Source organism: Crotalus tigris, unplaced genomic scaffold (assembly GCF_016545835.1).
Source record: "Crotalus tigris isolate CLP2741 ecotype Arizona unplaced genomic scaffold, ASM1654583v1 scf7180000024338.4412243, whole genome shotgun sequence".
In the NCBI taxonomy this organism is placed as follows: domain Eukaryota; kingdom Metazoa; phylum Chordata; class Lepidosauria; order Squamata; family Viperidae; genus Crotalus; species Crotalus tigris.
In genome coordinates this window covers 3,387,625-3,411,780 of record NW_024100508.1, presented here as the reverse complement: position 1 = coordinate 3,411,780, position 24,156 = coordinate 3,387,625, and the positions used below count along the sequence as shown (strand labels likewise).

The following is a 24,156-nucleotide window of genomic DNA, read 5'->3' as shown; positions in this document are numbered from 1 at the left end:
GAAGCCAGATTCGCTTAACAACAGTGTTACCAACTTAACTAATTTTACTAATTTAACAATTGCAGTGATCCACTAACAAATGTGGCAAGTCATAACATGGGGCAAAATTAACAAATTTCTCACTTGTGCAACATAAATTTTGGGCTCAGCTGTGGTCATTAAGTTGAGGACTACCTGTATTACAGAGAAGACTGTCTTTGGGTGAGGCCACAAAGGGCTTGGTCTGAATGGAAAGAACTTTTTCTGCCCAGGACAAATTGAGAGGGCAGATTTCACCCAAACTGACCTCCTCCACCCCCTCCCTCCCTCCCTGAGCCCCCTTTTTTTGCAGTAGTTGGGGGGTGGGGGTGACAAGAAGAAAAAGGGGAGGCAACCAAGGAAAGTAGGACTCTGCATGAGCCCCTTCCTCCATGGATGCCTGGGGAAGGCAAGGCAGGTTCCCCATCAACAGAACCAGAACTGTGGCTGTTTGGGGTCCAAACTCCTGAAGGACCCCAGCCTCCTCCTCTTGCTGCCTCCATATCCACGGGACTCCAACCTTCTTCACCCCTGGAGATGGGAAGGCATGGAAAAAAATTGGAAAAATTGGGGGAAAAAGAGGGGTTCCCCCCATTTTTTAAAATATGGTTTTGGGAAAAAAGGGGAGGAAGAAATGTTTTTTCTTCATTTTTCCAAGTTTTTTTCTCCATTTCAACCCATCACCCCAACTGATGTGCAAATGACAAGGAGGACGCAGCCTGCGACCCAAAGACCCAGACGGGCGTGTCTCCGCGTCGGGGTGGAGGCGCCCTGAGCACTGGGCCTTCACGCGTTCTTCCCGGGGTCGGCACCGCCGGGGAACCTCCTCTGAGGACGGAAGCAATGCCTGGAGCAGCCGGGCTCCTCTCCCCTGCACTGGGCCTTCCCGCGCTCTTTCCAAGGGTCAGCATGGCCAGGGAACCCCCTCCAGCCAGCTGCAATCAAGCTCCCGGCTTCTCACCGCAATGAGGCTGACGAAACAGCGGCTTCCTCAAAGTGACTTTCACCTGCAGAACAGGCCACCAAGACGGCAGAATCAGCGACGGGGAGGCTAGAACAGCGCCGGAAGAACGGGCGCATGGACATTCTAGCTCCGCCCCTCGTTTTTCTGTTGGGTCCCAACCCCCAAAGCGCAGCTGCTTCTAGAGCGGAGGTGGGGAACTATGGCTCCCCTTATAACTGGTGGACTTCAACTCCCAGAATTCCTGAGCCAGTTTGGTACCATAGCAGGATACTCTCCCCCCAGTTGTACAGACTTCAGCTTCCCTAATTCTCCACAATTACCATCCTGGCTGGGAAATTCCAGGAGTTGAAGTCCAGGCATCTGGAGAAGATGAAATTTAAAGGTGAAGGCTAATTTTAAACAAGTCAAATTCAAACAAATTACAGCTGCGGAGAGCATCCATCCAGTGCTGTGCATAGCCAGCTTTCCTGATCTGCTTTTCTAAAACTAAATCCTAGAATAGAAAAGGTGGAGTGTTTTCAAACCAGTCTCACAACCCTGAAAATTGTTGGAGTTAAGTTAGTATCAGTTGCTCACACTATTCATCATACAGAAACAGTCATTTTTCCACACTAGCCAAACAAATGGGTCAACTGAGTGTGTGGTTGCCTTTATATGGTCTAAGTGCCCTGGCTTTTTTAAGTTTAAAAATATTTCCATTAAAAGAAAAAAAATCTGTTTTCCTTCTGTTCTAAAGCTGAAGTGAATTCTGCACCAACTTCTTACATAGACTGCATTAATCACATATTAGGGTTTTTTGCTTTCCGTAAAGGTCTGTTTTTATTGAGATACATATCCAGTCTTGTTATCAGTGTTCTTTCATGCTTCAGGCTCAGTGGTGGGATTCAGCTGGTTCGCACCACTTTGGCAGAACCTATAGCTAATTTTTTGTTGCCCAGGCCCAGAATGGATTTCTGGAAGCGGCATCCACACAGAACTGGTTGTTCACATATTTGAATCCCACCACTGTCAGGCTGCATGATATAGAGCCAAGTTACATAAGGATGTGAAGGTTTCTGGAACAAAGGGAAATTGTTTAGTCTGACTGTTGGTTTCTTGCTTTTTGTAATCAGCTTTTGCACCAGAGAAATTTTTTTTATTTATTTTATTTTTAACCAACAAAACAAAACAAAGTAAAACATAACATACGCACACACATATATTCCTCTCCCTTTTTTTTAAACAGCGATTACGTAATGGTAATCTTCTATTATTTACATTTCCCCCCTTATTTTTCTTTAGAATATTTGTCCTTATTACCCCGTTGATTCTTATTTACATTTTCCTTCCTTCATATTCTACTTCTTACTAAGAATAATTCATATTATTATTATTGTTAGGAATAAAATTTTAGAATAAAAAGTAAAGTTAAGTGACACGTACTCTGTAAAATTTCTACACGCAGACAGAAAGATTTCTACACAAAATTTCTACACGTAGACTGCAAGATTTCTACACAATTTCTACATGTACACGTACCTTGGAAGAGTTCTGCATGTAGGCTATAGGATTTCCACACTGAGCTATAGGATTTCATGATAAAGTACATATAAGGGTATAGGTGAAGCAAAATAGTAAGGGGCAGGGATACTGTATTTTGTTTAGGCGATCCTGATAAGATTGTAACCTCAGAGGAGGGGCCAAGGCGTCGGGATAGAATGTATATAATGTGTGTTTTTGCTGTGACCAGGTGTGGCTCAAATATTTATTTGGAGTCCACCACGCTTTGCAAACCGTTGTAGCCAATAAATCTCTGTCTAATTTCAACTTGCTGTTTGGTGTTATTCAGTGGGCTAGAATTTCTACCAACAGTTTTGGCGCCCAACGTGGGGCTCGAGACCGGGATCGTTTGTCTGCACCAGATCCAGAAGGTGAGGTGGAAGGCATGCCCTGTCGATTTCGATAGTCTATCTCATCTTGTTGGTAATGGAGCAGCAACGCTTTCCTCGGCGAACCCATAGAGTTGATATTAGACAAAGATACGAATTGAACCGGTGTGTGTGTTGCTGGCTTCCGGGAACTGGGCAACTCCGTGCACGGACCTAGGTAAGTGTTCTGGGGTGGCCAGTATACACTGCCTAGGCAGTCGGTGGGAAGACTGGGTAGGCCTGTGTGAATTTGAGACAGTGTGTGTGTGACATCCCAAGTATCCCCTTAGCGAAAGTGGACCTCTGATATGCGAGTGCATATCTAGGGGGATCAGGGGGAATGAATTAAGGAATTTATGTGAAGTCTCAATTAAAATACACAGGACGGTAAACCAGTATGGGCAACACAGGGAGTACTCCAGGAAAGAAGTGTTTGAGAAAAATAAGAAGAAACCCCAAATTGAATATAGATAAAGAAAGTCCATTAGGGATTTTGTTGAGTAAATGGGGAAAACCTCCGTATAATGAAATAATTAGTAAATTAGACATAACCAAGGAAGATATGGTTAATTTGTGTTGTTTTGTCTGGTGGGAAGATGAAAAAGTAGAGTGGCCTAGATTAGGAACAAATGACTATTTTGCTTGTCAGAATTTATATGAGTATGTGTCAAGGAAAACATGTAAATCATTAGTCAATGAGTTAGACTATGCTTTAATTTGGAACCCAGGTAAATGGGTCACCTTGACTATGAGTGGCCCTAGCCCTCATAAAGTAACTTCAATATATTTACAAAAAGAAGAGAAGAATGAAATAGAGGAAGAAGATGATGAAAAATCCATGAAATATTTACCCCCACTTTATAATCCTAATCTATCACAACCAACAAATGTACAAATACCTATTCCACCACCCCTACTAGTTCCTGTAACACAAGCCCAGGGAGCTGTGAGAGGTGGACCCTATAAGGTATTAGTAAAAGAATTGGAACAATTGAAGAAAGATATAAAGAATTTTCCCTTTAAGGATAAACCACTACAGGCTTTTCCTTTAAGAGAAGTACCCAATGGAGTAGATGGCCAAGGACAGGCTCCTATCAGTTTTGTACATGAGCCTTTAAAGGCATCTGAATTACGTGCCTTCAAGAAAGAAATGAAAAGCATGATAGAAGATCCAATAGGGGTAGCAGAGCAACTGGATCTGTTATTAGGAGCAAACATATACACATGGGATGAATTAGGAGTGATACAAAGCACGTTATTTACAGCTGAAGAGAGACAGTTAATTCAAAGAGCAGCAAGAGACATTTGGACAAGGGAACATAACCCCCAAGCACAGAGGGCAATTTTGGCAGATGCAAAGTTCCCTTTAGTAAGACCAAATTGGGACAATAATAATGCTGCAGATAGACAAAACATGGAAGATATGAGAGTATTATTAATAAGAGGAATAAAAGAAGCTGTCCCAAAAGCACAGAACATGAGTAAAGCTTTAATGATAGAACAAGAAAAAGAAGAATCTCCAGCTACATTCCTCCAAAGACGGAATGAGGAAGTATTCTGGAACTGATCCAGATGACCCAGCAAATACTCTTCTGGTAAAAATACAATTTGTGGTAAAATCTTGGCCGGATATAAGTAAAAAGCTACATAAGTTGGAGGGATGGACAGGGAAAAGTATAGATGACTTGTTGAAGGCAGCACAAAAGGTATATGTGCAAAGGTATATGTAGAGAAATTTAGGCAACAGAATAAAATGATGGTTGCCACAATAAACCAAGTAATAAAACAAAAGGAAAAGAATACAGAAGGAAAATGGATATTACCTGATGGATAGCAGGTGTTGAATAAAGCCATAACACTCCATGAGGGTTTTAGAAGACGTGTTTCTGAAAGGTATGGCTACAGGAGAGTTTTCACTGTTGTGAAACCATAACGGCCGGATGTCTCATTTTGCAAGAAAGTTAATTTGTTGTTGTTGTTAATTGCGAAGTCGTGTCCGACCCATCGCGACCCCATGGACAACATTCCTCCAGGTCTTCCTGTCCTCTACCATCTTCTGGAGTCCATTTAAATTCACACCTACTGCTTCAGTGACTCCATCCAGCCATCTCATTCTCTGTCGTCCCCTTCTTCTATTGCCCTCAATCTTTCCCAGCATTAGGCTCTTCTCCAGTGAATCCTTCCTTCTCATTAGGTGGCCAAAGTACTTGAGTTTCAACTTCAGGATCTGGCCTTCTAAAGAGCAGTCGGGGTTGATCTCTTCTAGGACTGACCGGTTTGAACGCCTTGCAGTCCAAGGGACTCGCAGGAGTCTTCTCCAGCACCATAGTTCAAAGGCCTCAATTCTTTGGCGCTCAGCCTTTCTTATGGTCCAACTTTCACAGCCATACATTGCAACTGGGAAAACCATGGCCTGGACTATACGCACTTTTGTTGGCAGGGTGATGTCTCTGCTTTTTAGTATGCTGTCTAGATTTGCCATAGCTTTCCTCCCCAGGAGCAAGCGTCTTTTAATTTCTTGGCTGCAGTCCCCATCTGAGGTGATCTTGGAGCCCAGAAAAATAAAATCTGTCACTACCTCCATTTCTTCCCCATCTATTTGCCAGGAATTGAGAGGGCCGGATGCCATGATTTTGGTTTTCTTAATGTTGAGTTTCAAGCCAACTTTTGCACTCTCCTTCTTCACCCGCATCAAGAGGCTCTTTAGTTCCTCTTCACTTTCTGCCATTAGAGTGGTATCATCTGCATATCTTAGGTTGTTGATATTTCTCCCGGCAATCTTAATTCCAACTTTTGATTCATCTAGCCCTGCCTTTCTCATGATGTGCTCTGCATATAAGTTAAATAGGCAGGGCGACAGTATACAGCCTTGCCGGACTCCTTTTCCAATTTTGAACCAATCAGTGGTTCCGTGTTCGGTTCTCACTGTTGCTTCTTGACCCGCATATAGGTTTCTCAAGAGACAAATGAGATGGTCTGGTACTCCCATCTCTTTAAGAACTTGCCACAATTTGTTGTGATCCACACAATCAAAGGCTTTTGCATAGTCAATGAAGCAGAAGTAGATGTTTTTCTGGAACTCCCTAGCTTTCTCCATGATCCAGCGTATGTTGGCAATTTGATCTCTAGTTCCTCTGCCTCTTCGAAATCCTGCCTGTACTTCTGGTAGTTCTCGATCCACATACTGCTGGAGTCTAGCTTGTAGGATTTTAAGCATAACTTTACTAGCATGTGAAATGAGTGCAATGGTGCGATAGTTTGAACATTCTTTGGCATTGCCTTTCTTTGGAATTGGAATGTAAACTGACCTTTTCCAATCCTGTGGCCACTGTTGAGTTTTCCAAATTTGCTGGCAAATTGAGTGTAGCACTTTTACTGCATCGTCTTTTAAGATTTTGAATAGCTCAGCTGGAATACTGTCACCTCCACTAGCTTTGTTGTTGCTCAGATTTTCTAAGGCCCATTTCACTTCACATTCTAGGATGTCTGGTTCGAGGTCAATGACCATCTCATTGTGGTTATCTGGGATGTTAAGCTCATTCTTGTATAGTTCTTCTGTGTAGTTTTGCCATCTCTTCTTAATCTCTTCTGCCTCTGTTAGGTCTCTGCCATTTTGGTCCTTTATCATGCCCATCTTTGCATGAAACGTTCCCTTCATATCTCCAATTTTCTTGAAGAGATCTCTGGTCCTCCCTATTCTGTTGTTTTCTTCTATTTCTTTGCACTGTTCATTTAAGAAGGCATTCTTATCTCTTCTAGCTACTCTCTGGAATTCTGCATTCAATTGGGTATATCTTTCTCTTTCTCCTTTGCCTTTCGCTTCCCTTTTTCCTCAGCTATTTGCAAAGCTTCCTCAGACAGCCATTTTGCTTTCTTGCATTTCTTTTTCTTTGGGATGGTTTTAGTTGCTACCTCTTGTACAATGTTGCGAACTTCCATCCATAGTCTTCAGGCACTCTGTCTATCAGATCCAGTTCCTTAAATCTATTTGTCACCTCTACTGTATATTCATCAGGAATATGATTTAGTTCATACCTGAGTGGCCTAGTGCTTTTCCCTACTTTTTCAATTTAAGCCTAAATTTTGCAACGAGAAGCTCATGATCTGAGCCACAGTCAGCTCCTGGTCTTGTTTTTACTGACTGTATAGAGCTTCTCCATCTTTGGCTGCAGAGTACATAGTCAATCTGATTTCTATGTTGACTGTCTGGTGATGTCCATGTGTAGAGCCGTCTCTTGGGTTGTTGGAAAAGAGTGTTTGTTATGACCATCGTATTCTCTTGACAAAATTCTATTAGCCTGTGCCCTGCTTCATTTTGTTCTCCAAGGCCAAACTTGCCTGTTATTCCGGTTATCTTTTGGCTTCTTACCTTAGCATTCCAGTCCCCCATGATGATAAGGACATCATTTTTTGGTGTTAATTCTATAAGGTGCTGTAGGGCTTCATAGAATCGGTCAATTTCATCCTCTTCAGCACCAGTGGTTGGGGCATAGATTTGGACTACTGTGATATTGAATGGTTTGCCTTGGATTCGAATTGAGATCATTCTGTCATTTTGGGGATTGTATCCCAGTATTGCTTTTCCTATTCTTTTATTGACTATGAAGGCTACTCCATTTCTTCTGAGGGATTCTTGCCCACAGTAGTATACCTGATGGTCATCTGAGTTAAATTCACCCATTCCTGTCCATTTTAGTTCGCTGATTCCTAAGATGTCGATGTTCAGTCTTGTCATCTCTTTTTTGACTACGTCTAGCTTGCCTTGATTCATGGATCTTACATTCCAGGTTCCTATGGAGAAAAAATCTTTACAGCATCGGACTTTCCTTTCACCACCAGATATATCCACAGCTGAGCGTCCTTTCGGCTTTGGCCCAGTCGCTTCATTCTTTCTGGCGCTACTAGTACTAGCCCTCTGCTCTTCCCCAGTAGCATATTGGACACCTTCCGACCTGAGGGGCTCATCTTCCAGCGTCATATCTTTTTTCCTTTTAGTACTGTCCATGGGGTTTTCATGGCAAAGATACTGGAGTGGTTTGCCATTTCCTTCTCCAGTGGATCACATTTTGTCAGAACTCTCTGCTATAACCTGTCCATCTTGGGTGGCCCTGCACAGCATAGCTTATAGCTTCATTGAGTTACGCAAGCCCCTTCGCCACGACAAGGCAGTGATCCATAAAGGGGAAGAAAGTTAATAGGCAAGCTCTAAGAGCAAAGGAAATTGGGAGAGGAAAGGAGCTCATTGGCTTTTGAACAGTTCCTTAAAATTACTTATTTGTTTGTCAGGAGAAAGTATGAAATGAAATATCTGTATGTGAAAGTGCTTATACAAGCAGTTTGAATGGAAATGAATGTGTGGATATGCTGATCCTGTGTGTGTGTGAGAGAGAGACAGAGTGTTTCTCCCCCATCCCAGACTGTGAAAGAAACAGTAAACTGAAGATTTTTTTTGTTGTTACTGTAAAAGTGAAATGGAAAATGCATGTGAAGAGAAAACTATTTTGTTAGTGGTGCAATTGTTGCATAATTTCTTCTTCTTTTCCTGTCTCTTTCCCCCCACTCCCAGCCGGCTGTGTTGCTTTAAGAGCGAGAAAGACAGAAAAGAAAAGGGGGGGTCTGATCTTTTTAACTTTTTTTCTGCTTAGAATTCTAGTTTGAGGAAGGTGAGCTGGATGTGAAATTTAATACCCATTCTTGCAGTAAGAAATAAGGTTATTTTTTTTAAATAAATGAAGTATGAGAAGAACTGAAATACACCTATATAACCATTAACCAATAGAAATGACTTTGAATTGATTTGTTTAGATTTGTAAATGATTTAACCTATTTAATGGAAATTTGTTTCCATCTGAATGGAATCTGATTAAATTGGAATTTGACAAAAATTATATTAAAATCAAAGAGTTGATACTAGAGTTTGATACAAAACTATTTCAGTAACTCAGAATATTTTATTAAGTTTGTTTATTTATTTATTTTGTGGAGTTGCTTTTTGTTGTTGTTGTTTTATTTTATTTTTTTATGTTTTTATCTCTGTGCAGGACACACTGATAAATAAATAAATAAATAATAATACCTAAGAGAATTGAAGGAATTATAATTCAACCCTTGTTTAAAACGAAGGAGTTGAGAAAAAAAAATTGGGGGGATTATAAATGAGCTATGTTGTTTTGAATAAAGATTTGTATGCAAACAAACTCAAGCAGAGTTTGGTGAGCGCTCCTTTGTTGGCTCTTTACTAAGTAATCTGTTTGTAAATACATACGGACAAAGGAATGGCTAGGGGAGGGATAATTGATACTTTTCTATGATTAATATATGGTTGGTTATACAATAAGTATGATATGTAGACAAATATATAGAATGTTCTATAACATCTAATGGTGAGGTTATTTCAATGCATTCAAGTTGATTTTAAATTACCTCAAGTGGGAAATTCCACAATATGAAACTCAAATGACTTGGATAAAATGTTTACCTTTAGTATTGTTGCAAATAAGAACACAACCACAGAAAGATTTAGGATTGTCTCCTTATGAGTTGTATGGTGTGTCATTTATGCCTGGAAACATCTCCATGGATTCTTTAGTGACAAGGGATAAAGTAATAAGACATTATGTGCATAAACTGTCGCAGTATCTTGATCATTGCAGGAAACAAGGCTTGCTGATCCAAACACCCCCTTTGGAATTTCCTGTCCACAAGTTTGAGGTGGGACAGTGGATCCTGATCCGAATGTGGAAGGAGGAGAAATTGCAACCTAAGTGGGAAGGACCATTCCAGGTGTTGCTGACCTCTGAAACTGCAGTTCGGATGAAAGAAAAAGGGTGGACTCATTATATGCGAGTGAAGGGACCAGTAGCTGAACCAAAAGGACAGTGGACCTGTGTTCCGGGTGACAACTCGTTTAAATTGATATTTTGTAAAATTCATGTTTAAATGTGTTGGTACTGTGACTGTAAATGCCATGTTGATTGTTGTTGTTTCCATTGTATTGACTGTGTAAGATGTACTGGATGTGAAGAACATTTTGGACCATGTGATATAGTACTCATTGAAAAGAAATTGAAACCTTTTGAGGAATATACTGAGACATTGACTGGAGTGGTAAGATATACTCTAAAAGATACTCCTTCAATCCAATTAGTCCAGGAAGAACAACGAGAAGCCTTCATAAAATATCACAGTTTAGAAGAAGATTAATATAAAATATAATTAATATAAATTAATATAAAATGTGAATATTTGTCCCTGGCTGTATATCTCTCCCTCTCTAGGGAGTGATATAGAAGAGCAACAGAAGCAGAAGGATGTGAAGCCTGCATTACCAATGCCACCAAAGGGGTGTATATTTCAATCTATATCTCAATTAAATAAAGCACAATATTCAGTTTGTAAGGGAAGAGACAAAAAGATACAATGCTATGATCCATCAATGTCAACATATTTGAATTTCAGTATATATGTGAGTTTAGCTAAAGTAGGAGTGAGACAGAGATCTGAAGGTGAAGAAAGATTAATATACGTCAATTCTACTAAAATATTAGAAAAAGGGGACAGAAAAAGCTTTGATACAATTTGATGCATGCACAGTATTAAATTTATCTTATCTCACCACAAAGTGTGGAGACTCTAGTTGGATCATAGCATATAAACAAAATCATAAATATATGTTCCACTAATTTGAACTTTGCAAATGGAAACCCCAATCAATGGTTACTTTGTGGGGGATCTATTAAATGTTCAGGGTGGAGTTGTGTGTGTGATTACACTGGAGGAGGTTATCCAGGATGTAATGGTTTACCAAATTTAAAAGAATATATGGAACTAATACGATGGAGTTGGAAATCACTAAGAACCATTCTGATATAGTAAGTTATGGATTTGGGATAGACGGAACAGGAACAGATCCATTCTCTTATATCACTATAAAGAAAGAAAAGATATATTAACTAAGGAAGGAGGGGTATGTGGGAAGTTTAATTTAATGAATTTTTGCTTACAAATAGATGAAACAGGTGCAGAAGTGAAGCAATTAACCACTGAAATGAGACAACTTGTACATGTTCTAGTCCAGACTTGGACTGGTCTTTTAGATGAAGGCGGATTTTTGGGAGGAATCTTTCGCAATTGGAAACAAGCATTATTCATGGTGGGCATAATATTATTAGGACTAATGTGTTTGCACTGCCTAATTCCTATGATTAAAAATTTAGTCCATACAACTGTAATAAGTATAATGAATGGCATCAAATGGGAGGAAAAGATACAGGCACTGTTAGTCTTTAAGGAAATCAAAGACAAAGTAGACATAACAGAGAATAATCACAAAGAAGAGATTGAAATGAATTTAAGAAGATTCTAAATTTTTATTAAGTATGAAAAGAAAAAGGGTGGATCTGTTAGGAATAAAATTTTAGAATAAAAAGTAAAGTTAAGTGACACGTACTCTGTAAAATTTCTACACGCAGACAGAAAGATTTCTACACAAAATTTCTACACATAGACTGCAAGATTTCTACACAATTTCTACATGTACACGTACCTTGGAAGAGTTCTGCACGTAGGCTATAGGATTTCCACACTGAGCTATAGGATTTCATGATAAAGTACATATTAGGGTATAGGTGAAGCAAAATAGTAAGGGGCAGGGATACTGTATTTTGTTTAGGCGATCCTGATAAGATTGTAACCTCAGAGGAGGGGCCAAGGCGTCGGGATAGAATGTATATAATGTGTGTTTTTGCTGTGACCAGGTGTGGCTCAAATATTTATTTGGAGTCCACCACGCTTTGCAAACCGTTGTAGCCAATAAATCTCTGTCTAATTTCAACTTGCTGTTTGGTGTTATTCAGTGGGCTAGAATTTCTACCAACATTATTATACATTATTATACACATATTTTCACTTTTGACCTTTCCATATTTATTCTCCTCTATTATTTCTAGTCTCTAACCAGTCATACCACTTGTTCCATATTATATAGTACTCTGTGTCTTCCTTTTCTTTTATCTCTTTTGTTAATTTGTCCATCTCAGCACAGTCCAGGATTTTTCTTATCACTTCTTCCTCTGATGGTATATTCTCACTTTTCCAGCACTGTGCATATGCTATTCTTGCTGCCGTTATTATATGTAAAATTAAGTACCATATTTCTTTACTGTATTTCCTATTTAAAATACCCAGCAAAAAGATCTTCTTTTTTTTTAGGTAAGAGTTTTATTGATTTTTTACAATAACAACCGTAGTGCCTGGTGTACAGCATGTTGTCTTGCTTCATGATTTTTTTTAAAATACAATCAATAATAGCTAATTAATAGTCAATAATAATTAATTTTTATATTTTCATAATTAGTATATCAATTTCTCAAAGTGTGTGTGTGTGTGTGTGTGATGCTGTGTGTCCCACAGTCATCTGTTACCCCTCAAAATTAGTGTACTGATAGAAACACTGCCAATAAAAGTGATTCTGTTCTAATCCACAGCCAAACACTGAACTTTTTTGGTTTCTTTGCAGCACAAAAGTCTTCTGAACTGATCATTGGAGGTGATTAATGTAACATAAATGAACATCGTTTCCTTGTAGCCTTGTATGATTATTGGTCTGGGAGTTTTCTCTGCAGTGGGACTTTGATCAACGAGGAATGGGTGCTCACTACTGCACACTGCAACAGGTGAGGGCATTACAGAATGTGGAAGGGTTGAGGGAGATCATGTTTAGATATCTAGATTTTTTTATAACGTTTCTGCTAGTTTTTAATGACTTCTCTGTGCATTTTAAATTAGTGTTCTGCTGCTACTGCTATTGCTCCTCACAATCATATCTTGAGCAATGCTGTTTATATTTATCTTTGAATTTCCATCTTCTTCACCATAGTATTCATATCTTTCCTTTTTTCTGGGATATAATAACAAGAATAACAAAATCTGGAACATTACCTGAATACCATCAGCATTGACAACATCACCACAGTCAATTGCAAAAGGCAGCTTTACTTGGAACATCCTGTGACAATCCCTGTAATACCATGGAACCACAAAATTTACCTACCCCGGGTCCTTTGGAAGGACTTTACAGGTGGATAAAAATGCCAAACCTAGTCTAAATATCTGACTGACTGTGCAACTAACCAGAAAATATTAACCATATGCTGCCTGTCTCTGGGGGTTTGCCATAAGAAAATATTTTTTTAAAAAAAAATCAGTAAAACACAAAAGATAAAAAGATGATGAAGTGAGAGGCTTCTCTCTCCCTTATCAAAGGCCTGGGTGAGGCACTACACCTTAATACCTCTTCTAAACAAGAGCAGAGTGGGCACCATCCAGATTTTGTGTTCGTCTTTATCTATCCAACCATCCTTTGAGACAGGCTGGGTTGAGAGAGGATGTGCGCAATTCAAAGTCATAACATTAGTACTGTAACCACGTGGGTTCTATCTTTAACACAGCCATCTATAATTTATAAGTGCAACATTCACACAATACACATCCAAGTCAAGAAAGAGATGGATTCATATTATATGCTGAGCTTTCTGAGTGCTAAAAACAACACAGGTGAATTCACGCTTCAAGATTTTACATAAACAATGGAAATAGCTTATTCAATCACCTTGAATAAATTTCTTGAGTGAATCCAGATCTCTAGGACATTGACTGTAACTCTTCCAGCTTTCAGGTGCTAACAATCCTGCTTGAGGGCCAAAGTGAGGTCAAGGACCATCCAAAGTAATATAGAGTTTAGTTTAAGTTGTTGTTGTTAACCTCTTGTTGTTTTTCTTGTAGGAGAAATATCTTAATGTACCTTGGTGTGCATGACCGAAATGTGCAATTTGACAATGAGCACAGAAGATACCCAAAGGAGAAGTACTTATTTCGCTGTAGCAAAAAGTTTACCAAATGGGACAAGGACATCATGTTGATCAGGCTGAACAAACCTGTTTGAAACAGTGCACACATTGCGCCTCTCAGCTTGCCTTCCAGCCTTCCCATTGTGGGCTCAGTTTGCCGTGTTATGGGATGGGGCACAATCACATCTCCTGATGGTAGGGATCTCTGTCTATACTCTCAGACCCAGCTTTTGATGTAACATTAACTGGGTCTAGGATCCTACTACCAAATAAGTGTAGTTAGAGCAGAAAAGTCACACAGCCTTGGTCAAGAGCTGGGAAATAATTAAGGACTCACACAAATAATTTTCAACTAACCACTGAAGCACCACAGTTTTTTTGAAATACATGGAGACCCAGTGAATTTAAAGTAACAGCAAAACATTACTGCTTGCAATGTAAATTTATTCTTTCTCATATGCACACATGAACCCATCCATGTTTAGACACATTCTTCTCAATTAGGCTGCCAGGGACAGAAACTCCTAAGTTGTGGATCCAACGATGACTCAAGGAGTGGGTGCGTTTTAGGACCCCTTTTTATCCTCAAAGGTTCTTGATTTGTTGATTAGCTAGAATTGGGGTTTATTTCATATTCTCAGGCTCAACTTTGTCTGATTCACATGACATTTTCCCTGTTTCCTTAGATTTATTTCCACCTCATCTGTCCTCCCCAAGGGATCTTTTGGACAAGATTCCTGGCTTTTTGTTCTTGTACACAATACAAACCTATGCGTCTCCTTGATCTTCAGATATGGAAGTTTCAGTATGCTGGCTGAGGAATTTTGGGAGTGTGAGTTCACAAGTCTTAAAGTTGCCAAGTTTGGAGACCGCCATTCTAGGTCATCTCCAGGGAATGCAAAATCAGTTCTCTGACTTTTGAACTAGTAAAATCCCCACTTTTCCAACAAGGCAATCTTTGCATAGAGTGCCGGAGAAATTTGAGAAGCCTTCAGATGCCCATCAGCTGATTTACGACCTATTAATATCTTGACAAAAAACATTTAACTAAATCTCTTTTTTCCCAGGAGTCCCTTTGAATGGCTTTGAAAGACAATACTTCCTATTCCCAGGCAATGAGATCAGCTCCACTAGTTGGAGACAATGGAAATTATAGCTCTATGCATCTAGGTAGTAAATTGTGAAAGGTAGAATTTTGCCTATTTTTTATTTTTTTTCAGAGACTTATCCCGATGTCCCTCATTGTGCTAACATTAACCTACTTGATTATACGATGTGTCGAGCAGCTTATCCAGAGTTGCCGACGAAAGGCAGAACATTGTGTGCAGGTATCCTGGAAGGAGGCAAAGATACATGTGTGCTAAGATGATCCATTTTAAGACAGACTCCTAAAGAAATGATGCCAATTTTCAAAGCTATGACAGAGATCTAGCCTTGAAGGCATCTTGTAGAAACATACAAAGTTATGGCTTTTGCTAACTCAACTGCCTTCTAGGTGTCTAGATTTCCAGACTTCCCAATACTGGTGATTCTGGTGGGGGAAACTCAAGGAGTTAAATTCTTCTACAAGGATCCTGGATTGGGGAACATCAAAGTGAAACATTGGGCGCTATATGCGAATGGACAGTGGGAGGGAATTGTTTGCTCCACTTCCCATTCATAGATACGGTAGTAATGTTTCATGTTTGATTTTTCTCAACAGGGTGACTCTGGGGAACCCCTCATCTGTAATGGGCAATTCCAGGGCATTGTATCTTGGGGGAGTGATGTTTGTGGTTACATACTTGAGCCTGCCCTCTACACCAAGGTCTTCAATCATCTTCACTGGATCCAGAGCATTATTGCAGGAAATATAGCTTTGACTAGCCCCCGTGAAAACTTTTGAAAAAGTTAAGAGGAGAAAATGTAACGTATTAGTACATCTCTTCTATATCCCTAACCATATCGAACTATATATATATTCTCAGGTAGTAAGCTTTTTTTAGACTCAAATAGGACTGCCTTTGGAGCAATAAATGCTCAAAATAGTGTTGCAGGGATCATGTCCCATTTAATTTCAGTATCAAACAATCTCAGTAAAATGGAGGCCTGTTTTAGGGTGAGGTGCAAACTTTTCTGACTCTAAAATGGACCATTCCAAATATTTTAACCTCTGAATATCTTTCAATTTCTGTCTACTTCTGGGACAGTGGGGTCCTTGATGCTCTCTGAGCTTCTCTTCTTGCAGATATTTCATTACCCAGCTAGATAACATCATCAGTGCTGGAATATTCTCTTCTATTGGTACTTCTGTGGCATTTACAATACACTCATATGGAGTCATGCAGTCACCCCACAAACAGCAAATTAATCTTTTTATGGAGGATCAAAATATATGGAAGTGAAACAAATATAAAACCTGAAATTTAAAACTCAAATCTGAATAAATCTAAAATGGTTGAATGGTTAAGACTCTCATTCTAAAGATTTTGAAAATTGAAAAACAAATGGATGCTGACATCTAGTGGTGGATGAAGACTATGAGAGCTATGACTTTAATATAAGACTTGGCAAAATCTAGGAAAAGCTAATCTGTTTTTGTGACCTTCAAAGCTGTGAGAGAAAAGTGAGACAATAATCTGGGCTGTAAACAAAGAGAATTATAAATTTGAGGAGAAAAAAAAATCTTTTTTGAACTATTTGGATTACAAATATCTGTTTAATTGGGACTCTAAAGCTGTTTGCAGAGTAAAGAAAAGAAGAGAAAAACTCAAATTCTTGGCCATCATGGATCAGAGACATGTAGAAAGAACATATCAAAAAAACATAAATACTCCATAGGAGGAGATAAGTTGTATACTGCAACTAATTCGAACAACAATGATTTTAAACCAGAAAGAAATCCAAAATAAGTTTGAAAATATAAATCAATCTATTTCCAAGTTAACTCTACAACAAAAAAATTCCCAGAAAAAACAACAGCAGAGAAGGAGCAGATAAAACAAATAAATGGATACCAAATTGAAAATAGAGACTTAAAGATGGAACTTAACAAAACAAGGAAACATGATTTAATCCTAGTGGGAAAAATATCACAATAATTGGGAAAATGATGATGGGACCTACCAGAGAGAATACTTTAAAAAGAAACATTTGTTTGAATATGGTTAAAGAAATAGAAAAGATTTGGAATATATATGTCACTCTAAGAGGGATGAATCCCCTAAATAATATAGTATGCTTTCCCCCCTTTTTTATTTTATTTTTTGATATGAGTAATATAAAAAATTTGAAATGGCTTAGAGAAAGGAAATGTTTTAGATATTTAAATGAGATTGAACTTAAGAAAATTATCATGGATAAAAATGTTTTGAAAAAGAGTTAAAGGACTAAATAACTAGATGTATTAAATGGAATATTTAAAGATTAAACATATTTTTCATTATGGTTAAAAAGAATAAAAAATCTTGGAAACAAATATATATTAGCTTAGGAGGGATATATATTTTAAGTATTATGTTATTTTTTATGCTTCTTTACTCTTGCTCTCCTATATTTCTTTTTTTCATTATTTTATCTATTCCTTAAGAAATGTAAAAGTGTGAGATGTTGCAATCAAGTTTTGAGAAAATCTTAACCAGTAAGAATACTTAGAATCTTGTGGGAGAAACAAATTTAAATAAGGACTGTAACAGGATCTATGATAAGGCAACCGGAATGATTGGATAGAAAAGAAATATTATATTGATGTGATTATTCTTTTTAGGAATATTGGGGAAATATATTTAATTGTTATCTATGAAAACAATAAGAATTGTATTAGCCTAATGTTTTCAAAAGAGGATATTTTGGGGAAAAGAGGAAATCAATTAAAACTATTAAGTGGATTATGGATTATAGAAATCAATTGTTAGTGATTGTTTTACAAATGTAAACCCAGAAAACACACTGTTGAGCAATTTTTAAGTGACTTATGTTTTAAAAAAATCAATAAATTACAAAAAAAAAAAGAAAAGAAAAAGGTCTGACTTGGTGGAAAGGATACTACTAGAGTGGGAAATTGGAAAAAAAAATTCTGAAGAATGGAAATGAAACTCATAATTGCTTAGGTTCATATAGGTCAGGAAGCCATCACCAAACCAACCTGTTTGATCGTCTAATGCACTGTGTAAAGCCAACTGACGTTTGTTCCTACCATTGATGGACTGCTAGCAGAGATCAGATCATTACATAACCAAAATTGAGCTAGGTTTAATTTTGCTATTATTGAGAATTTGGCTTCCATCTTAGGTAGTCCTTCCTCTGCAGTATTTAACAGGACTCATTCTCGGATAAGTCTACCTTGGCCCTTTCTTTCATCTACAAACCAAATACATTGTTCTTAACCTGTTTAATTCAATAGTATGTAACGTAGCGATAATAATCTTGGATAAATTTTTGACCCAATGAGGACAGGTGCAGTAAGAGCTATTAATCGTGAACGCTTCCAAGCTGGGGGAAGTATGGTCCAACTATCAGGTGCAGGGGATGCCCTCATTTCTTGCTTGTGAATACGCCAGCAGTATCTAGTGGGCACTGCAAGAAACAAAATCTTGGACCGAGATACATTTGGGTCAATCTAGCAGAGCTATTTATGCACTGTTATCTAAAGCAGCGGTGAGAAGCCATCAAATAGAAAAGAACTGTATCTTTATCTTTTATTAACATTTCATGTAAATAAAATTAAGTCAAACTGAGTGTCTGGCCCAGCTCCAAGAAAGTGCATCCCAGTGGGCCATTCAAAAACTAAGCAAATCTGTTGAGACAGAAAAAAAAGTTAAGCTCCTCGATCTTTGCATTGTGCTAACCCAGCCAATGATGCTTACGGCCCAAGACTACAAGTGTTTTGTTTCCTGTGTTGGTAAGGCATTGAAACGAGGCAGGAGTAACAACAGATGTTTCTTTATTTCAGCTTTAACAGAACAACACAAAATGGCGCTGATCCCTTTTATACCTTTTGCAGGGAACAGCGTCAGCCAATAAATGCAACGTATTTTCCCACTCCGCGCAAGCGCAATAGGCTGGAGACACCCTGTCTGGCCCGGGCAGGTGACGTGATCTGCCTGGATCTCTCTGCAGCATCCTGCACCTGCCCTGTCAATCACAGGCCCAGGACATAACACCCCTCCCCTCTTGGTTCAAAAAATAGATGCTACTATTTCAACCACTATAAGTCACTCTCTACAACATACTTAATACTTTATAATATCACAGTACTCTTTTGTGCGTGTTCTTATTTCTAGGGAACACTAGGCCTACCCACTTACTGACATGAACCTAACATAATCTTGTAAGAACTTTGGAGGGCTTCTGGCTCACTCCGATCATCTCGGAGCTGCTACAACTGCCCGGTCTGCAAGCTCGCCTGCCAGGCTCGGCAGACTGGGACTTTGAGGCCCGTTTGATGCGGGTGAACCTGGATCTTGCTGGCTGGCCTGGTCTGGTAAGCCCAACCCTTTGTCTATTTGACTTCGGCTGGCTCTATCTGGTAAGCCCAACTCAAGAGTTCCTTGGTGGGGTGGAATTCCCCAGATCAGCGAGAGATCCCGGTTGGGAACACTGTCCCATAGGCACAAGGCCTGAGGTAGGTGTGGCATGAGAAGCTGCTTGCATGCAATGTCCCATGTCACATTACACAAAGCTCAAGAGAGAGAGGTGGGTCTGCCAATTAAAACATTACTTGTTTTCTAGCAAATAATCAGTCTTTTTGGATATTTCATGGTGTGGCTCTGCTAAAAATGCCAGCGCTGGTTTCCTGGATGGGTCTGCCCAGTCTCACAGCAAGTTTCCTAGGGGACTTCCCATAGGATCTAGCCAAAGCATGCCTGAAACAGCCCAGCCAAATATGCACAGCCATGTGGAGTTTGCAATGTGGAAGTTTTGCTAGCAATGGCAACTCTATACCCACAGCAGACAAATTGACAAGGGGAAAGTGATAAGCATTAGGCAGGAGCCCAGCATTACTTAACCAGCTCTACATTGAGATGCTTCTCCAACTGAAAGTTTCTGGAACAGCATTCAAATGATGCTCAAGAGATTTCAACTATGACCTAGGTCAAGTCTCCTAAAAAAAAAAAAAGCATGCTGAGGAGATCAACCTCTCCAAAACCCAAGACAGTGCTCTGGAAGAAAAAAAAAAAAGCAAAATGCTGTAATTCTCTACTACTGACTACTAGTGGATGGGTAAGGAAAAGTGGATTCACCTAAGCCAGCAGTTCTCAACCTGTGGGTTGCGACCCTTTTGGAGGTCAAATGACCCTTTTACAGGGGTCGCCTAAGACCATTGGAAAACACATATTTCCAATGGTCTTAGGAACTGAGACACTGCTCCATATCCATCTCCGCATGACCTCCTCTGCCATTTGCAGAGAGAGAGAGAGAGAGAGAGAGAGAGAGAGAGAGAGAGAGAGAGGCACTTTCACTTCCCTTCTTTCTCTCTCTCACGTGCACTTACCTCCTGCAGGGCTCCTCATTGGCCCTGCACCTGGGTGTTCCACCCCCTGGGAGAAGCACAGCCAGGGCCTTGTGGCCATGGAGCCGCCTGGGGAAGCCCCGGGATCCCTGCTGGGAGCAGCCCGCTGGAGGCTCCACTGAGTGGGCCAGCCCTTCCGCAAGCCGTGACCCAAGGGAGACCAGTGTTACATTGTAGTGATAGAGAAAGCTAAGGCAATAAACCCACGATCCTTCCCCCTCCCCTCTACGACTATGGCAGAACCCAGAGAGAGAAGAGAATGGAATTTGGGAGAGAGGAAGAGAGCAAGGGAAGTATGAAATCAGAGAGATATGGGTTCTGATATCTGCATGTAATTATTAACGGTAGGTGTATAAGTAGGTCACAAGTAGAGAGTGGGCGAAGAATGCACGGTTGGTACAAATGGGGAAGACCATTGCTGTATTTGTAATGATATTATGAATTTATACATGTATTCATATCAGCAACACTAGCCAGTTAAAAATATATAATCCCAAATATGGTCAGCTTCCTTTCGTGTTTCTATTTATTTGGCAACTGACTTCAATAGAGAAAGATAACATATTAATTAATATAAGATGCATTGAGAAGAAAGTTGGGGTGGGGTTTCAGTGTTAAGGTGGTCTTTAAAAAAATGGTGCATGAGATGGCCATTGATTTTTGTCCAAATTGGTAAAATAAATCTGTTGGATTTAACCTAGCTCCCATTCATTTAGATTTGTTGGATTCTACAAGCGTGCAATATCTGGGTCATTGCTTCTGAAACAAATATCAAAATCAGTATGTAGGGATTTTATTGTCATCAGTGTTGGCTCAAACTGTTTTTAGTGAACTAAATGCTGATGTTATCAACTTCACATAGAGTAAATTCCATTTTCATTAATCTCTTCCCCACTTTCACTCCTTCTGCCCCCTATTCTCCCCCTCATGAGGACACTTATTTTGCTTTAGCAATGCAATACAGCAAGATCAGACTCTGGACCGAATGCTTCTAAATGTCAAACCTTTTCAGAAGCTCATCTGAACACACTGACACACGTTAAAAATGAAATTCTGATGCCCTTTTTCAAGTGTATGTGTGTGTACACACACACACACATTAATCACCTAAGATTCACAGGTAGTTTACCTACATGGGCATATGTATCATTTGCAAATGACACATTTTATTTAACTGGTTTGATGCTCTGTGCCCACAGTCATCTGTTACCCACCAAAATTAGTGTACTGATAGAAACACTACCAATAAAAGCGATTCTGTTCTACTCCACAGCCAAACATTGAACATTTTTGGTTTCTTTTCAGCACAAAAGTCTTCTGAACTGGTGATTGGAGGTGATGAATGTAACATAAATGAACATCGTTTCCTTGTAGCCTTGTATCACTCTAGGCCTAAGACTTTTCTCTGCGGTGGGACTTTGCTCAACGAGGAATGGGTGCTCACTGCTGCACACTGCAACAGGTGAGGGCATTACAGAATGTGGAAGGGTTGAGGGAGTTTGTGTTTAGCTATCCAGATTTTTTTATAATGTTTCTGCTAGTTTTTAGTGACTTCTCTGTGCATTTTGAATGAGTGTTCCGCTGCTACTGCTATTACTCCTCACAATCATATCTTGAGCAGTGCTGTTTATATTTATGGTTGAATTTCCATCTTCTTCACCATAGTATTCATATCTTTCTTTTTTTTCTGGGATATAATAATAACAAGAATAACAAAATCTGGAACATTACCTTTAATACCATGGAACCACAAAATTTACCTACCCCAGGTCCTTGGGAAGGACTTGGTAGGTGGATAAAAATGCCAAATCTAGTCTAAATATCTGACTGACTACGCATTTAACCAGAAAATAGTAAGCATATGCTGCCTGACTCTGGGGGTTTACCATAAGAAAATATTTTTTTAAAAAAATCAGTAAAACATAAAAGATAAAAAGATAATGAAGTGAGAGGCTTCTCTCTCCCTTATCAAAGGCCTGGGTGAGGCACTACACCTTAATACCTCTTCTAAATAAGAGCAGAGTGGGCACCATCCAGATTTTGTGTTTGTTTTTATCTATCCCACCATCCTTTGAGATAGGCTGGGTTGAGAGAGGATGTGCGCAATACAAAGTTATAACATTAGTACTGTAACCACATGGGTTCTATCTTTAACACAGTCATCTATAATTTATAAGTGCAACATTTACACAATACACATCCAAGTCAAGAAAGATATTATATGCTGAGCTTTCTGAGTGCTAAACAGCACACAGGTAAATTCACCCTTCAAGATTTTACATCAACAATGGAAATAGCTTATTCAATCACATTGAATAAATTTCTTGAGTGAACCCAGATCTCTAGGACATTGACATAAGTCTTCCAGCTTTCAGGTGCTAACAATCCTGCTAGAGGGCCAAAATGAGGTAAGGACCACCCCAAGTAATATAGAGTTTACTTTAAGTTGTTGTTGTTAACTTCTTGTTGTTTTTCTTGTAGGGTATTTATGTACATCAGGCTTGGTATGCATAACAAAAATGTAAAATTTGACGATGAGCAGATAAGATACGCAAAGGAGAAGTACTTTTTTCGTTGTCACAATAACTTTACCAAATGGGACAAGGACATCATGTTGATCAGGCTGGACAGTCCTGTTAGCTACAGTACACACATCACGCCTCTCAGCTTGCCTTCCAGCCCTCCCAGTGTGGGCTCAGTTTGCCGTGCAATGGGATGGGGTCAAACCACATCTCCTCAAGGTAGGGATCTCTGTCTATATTCCCAGACCCAGCTTTTGATGGAACACCAACTAGCTCTAAGGTCCCACTATGTCACCCATGAATATTGGAATGTGGATCTACAATGGGATTATCTAAGATTCCATTTCTTCATCAGTTCCACACCCACAAGGTCCTTGGAATAAAAGAAATAAGTAAGGAACTGGCATGCTGTATACCTAAAAAAAGAAAACCTATAGGATCTGGTTTATTTATAGCAGTGCTGTTGGGAATCAGAAAAGTCCCATTACCATGAAAGTCTTGTGGGGCTTCATTACCTTTAATAATGGGGTGTTTTGTGAATGGCCATGGCCATTTTGTAAATAGAAAAGTCTCCCGCGGAGGATGTTTTCAGAGTATATTTACTCCTTGCTCTCAAAATACCAAATATGAACTCAAACACGTGGTCTATCCTTGGATGGATATAAAGTCTCTGTGGATGATTGCACAGGACTTCTTCCTTTTAAGTCCTGGTGGTGCAGTGGTTAGAATGCAGTATTGCAGGCTATCTCTGCTCCCAGTCTGGAATTCGATCCTGGCGGGGCTCAAGGTTGACTCAGCCTTCCATCCTTTTGAGGTTGATAAAAGGAGGACTCAGACTGTTGAGGGCAATATGTGGATGCTGTAAATCATCCAGAGAGTGCAGCATATAGGTCTAAGTGCTATTGCTATTGCTAGTAAGGCCATGGAAGTGTTACATGCTTTGGCTTATGGTCATCCACACATTCAAGCCTGCAAGGCAGTTAGATTTTGTAAGCCCACCTTGTTTTCTACCTAGGTTTCTACCAAATAGGTGTAGCTAGAGCAGACAAGTCACACAGCCCTTGTCAAGAGCTGGGAAATAATTAAGGACTCACACAAATAATATTCAACTAACCACTGAGGCAGCACAGGTTTTTTGGAATACATGGAGACCAAGTGAATTTAAAGTAACATCAAAACTTTACTGCTTGCAATATAAATTTATTCTTTTTCATGCATCCATCCATGTTTAGACCATCCTTCTGAGTTAGGCTGCCAGGCACCAGGTAGAGGGACAGAAACTCATAAGTTGTGGATCCAAAGTTGACTCAAGGAGTGGGTGAGCTTTAGGACCCCTTTTTATCCTGAAAACTTCTTGATTTGTTGATTAGCTGGGATTGGGGTTTATTCCACATTCTCAGGCTCAACT

General features: G+C 39.4%; 3 protein-coding genes and 1 long non-coding RNA gene across 8 annotated transcripts in view; 3 read left to right on the top strand and 1 right to left on the bottom strand.

The window, feature by feature from the left end:
• The window catches only part of LOC120300136, a 42,305-nt gene extending 41,196 nt beyond the window's left edge, over nucleotides 1–1,109 (bottom strand). For 2 of the 3 annotated variants that reach the window (XR_005554555.1, XR_005554554.1), the window contains exon 1: nucleotides 980–1,094. This is a non-coding gene — a long non-coding RNA (uncharacterized LOC120300136). Of the gene's footprint in view, nucleotides 1–979 lie in introns of all 3 variants that reach the window. The other variant, XR_005554556.1, reaches the window with a different exon arrangement.
• LOC120300114 (snake venom serine protease 2-like) overlaps nucleotides 1–24,156 on the top strand; it is a 326,022-nt gene that overhangs the window by 18,520 nt on the left and 283,346 nt on the right. The gene's annotated exons all lie outside the window — the stretch shown is intronic.
• LOC120300118 (snake venom serine proteinase 9) overlaps nucleotides 1–24,156 on the top strand; it is a 44,987-nt gene that overhangs the window by 19,533 nt on the left and 1,298 nt on the right. The window contains exons 3-4 of the mRNA XM_039325710.1: nucleotides 21,532–21,688; nucleotides 22,708–22,967. Of these exons, the coding sequence (XP_039181644.1) occupies nucleotides 21,532–21,688; nucleotides 22,708–22,967 (417 nt within the window). The remainder of the gene's footprint in view (nucleotides 1–21,531; nucleotides 21,689–22,707; nucleotides 22,968–24,156) is intronic.
• On the top strand, nucleotides 1,235–15,666 carry LOC120300129 (thrombin-like enzyme bilineobin). The gene is given in 5 exon segments (XM_039325745.1): nucleotides 1,235–1,364; nucleotides 12,407–12,563; nucleotides 13,672–13,931; nucleotides 14,957–15,093; nucleotides 15,439–15,666. Coding segments are annotated over 5 exon segments (750 nt in total). The 5' UTR covers nucleotides 1,235–1,351; the 3' UTR covers nucleotides 15,622–15,666.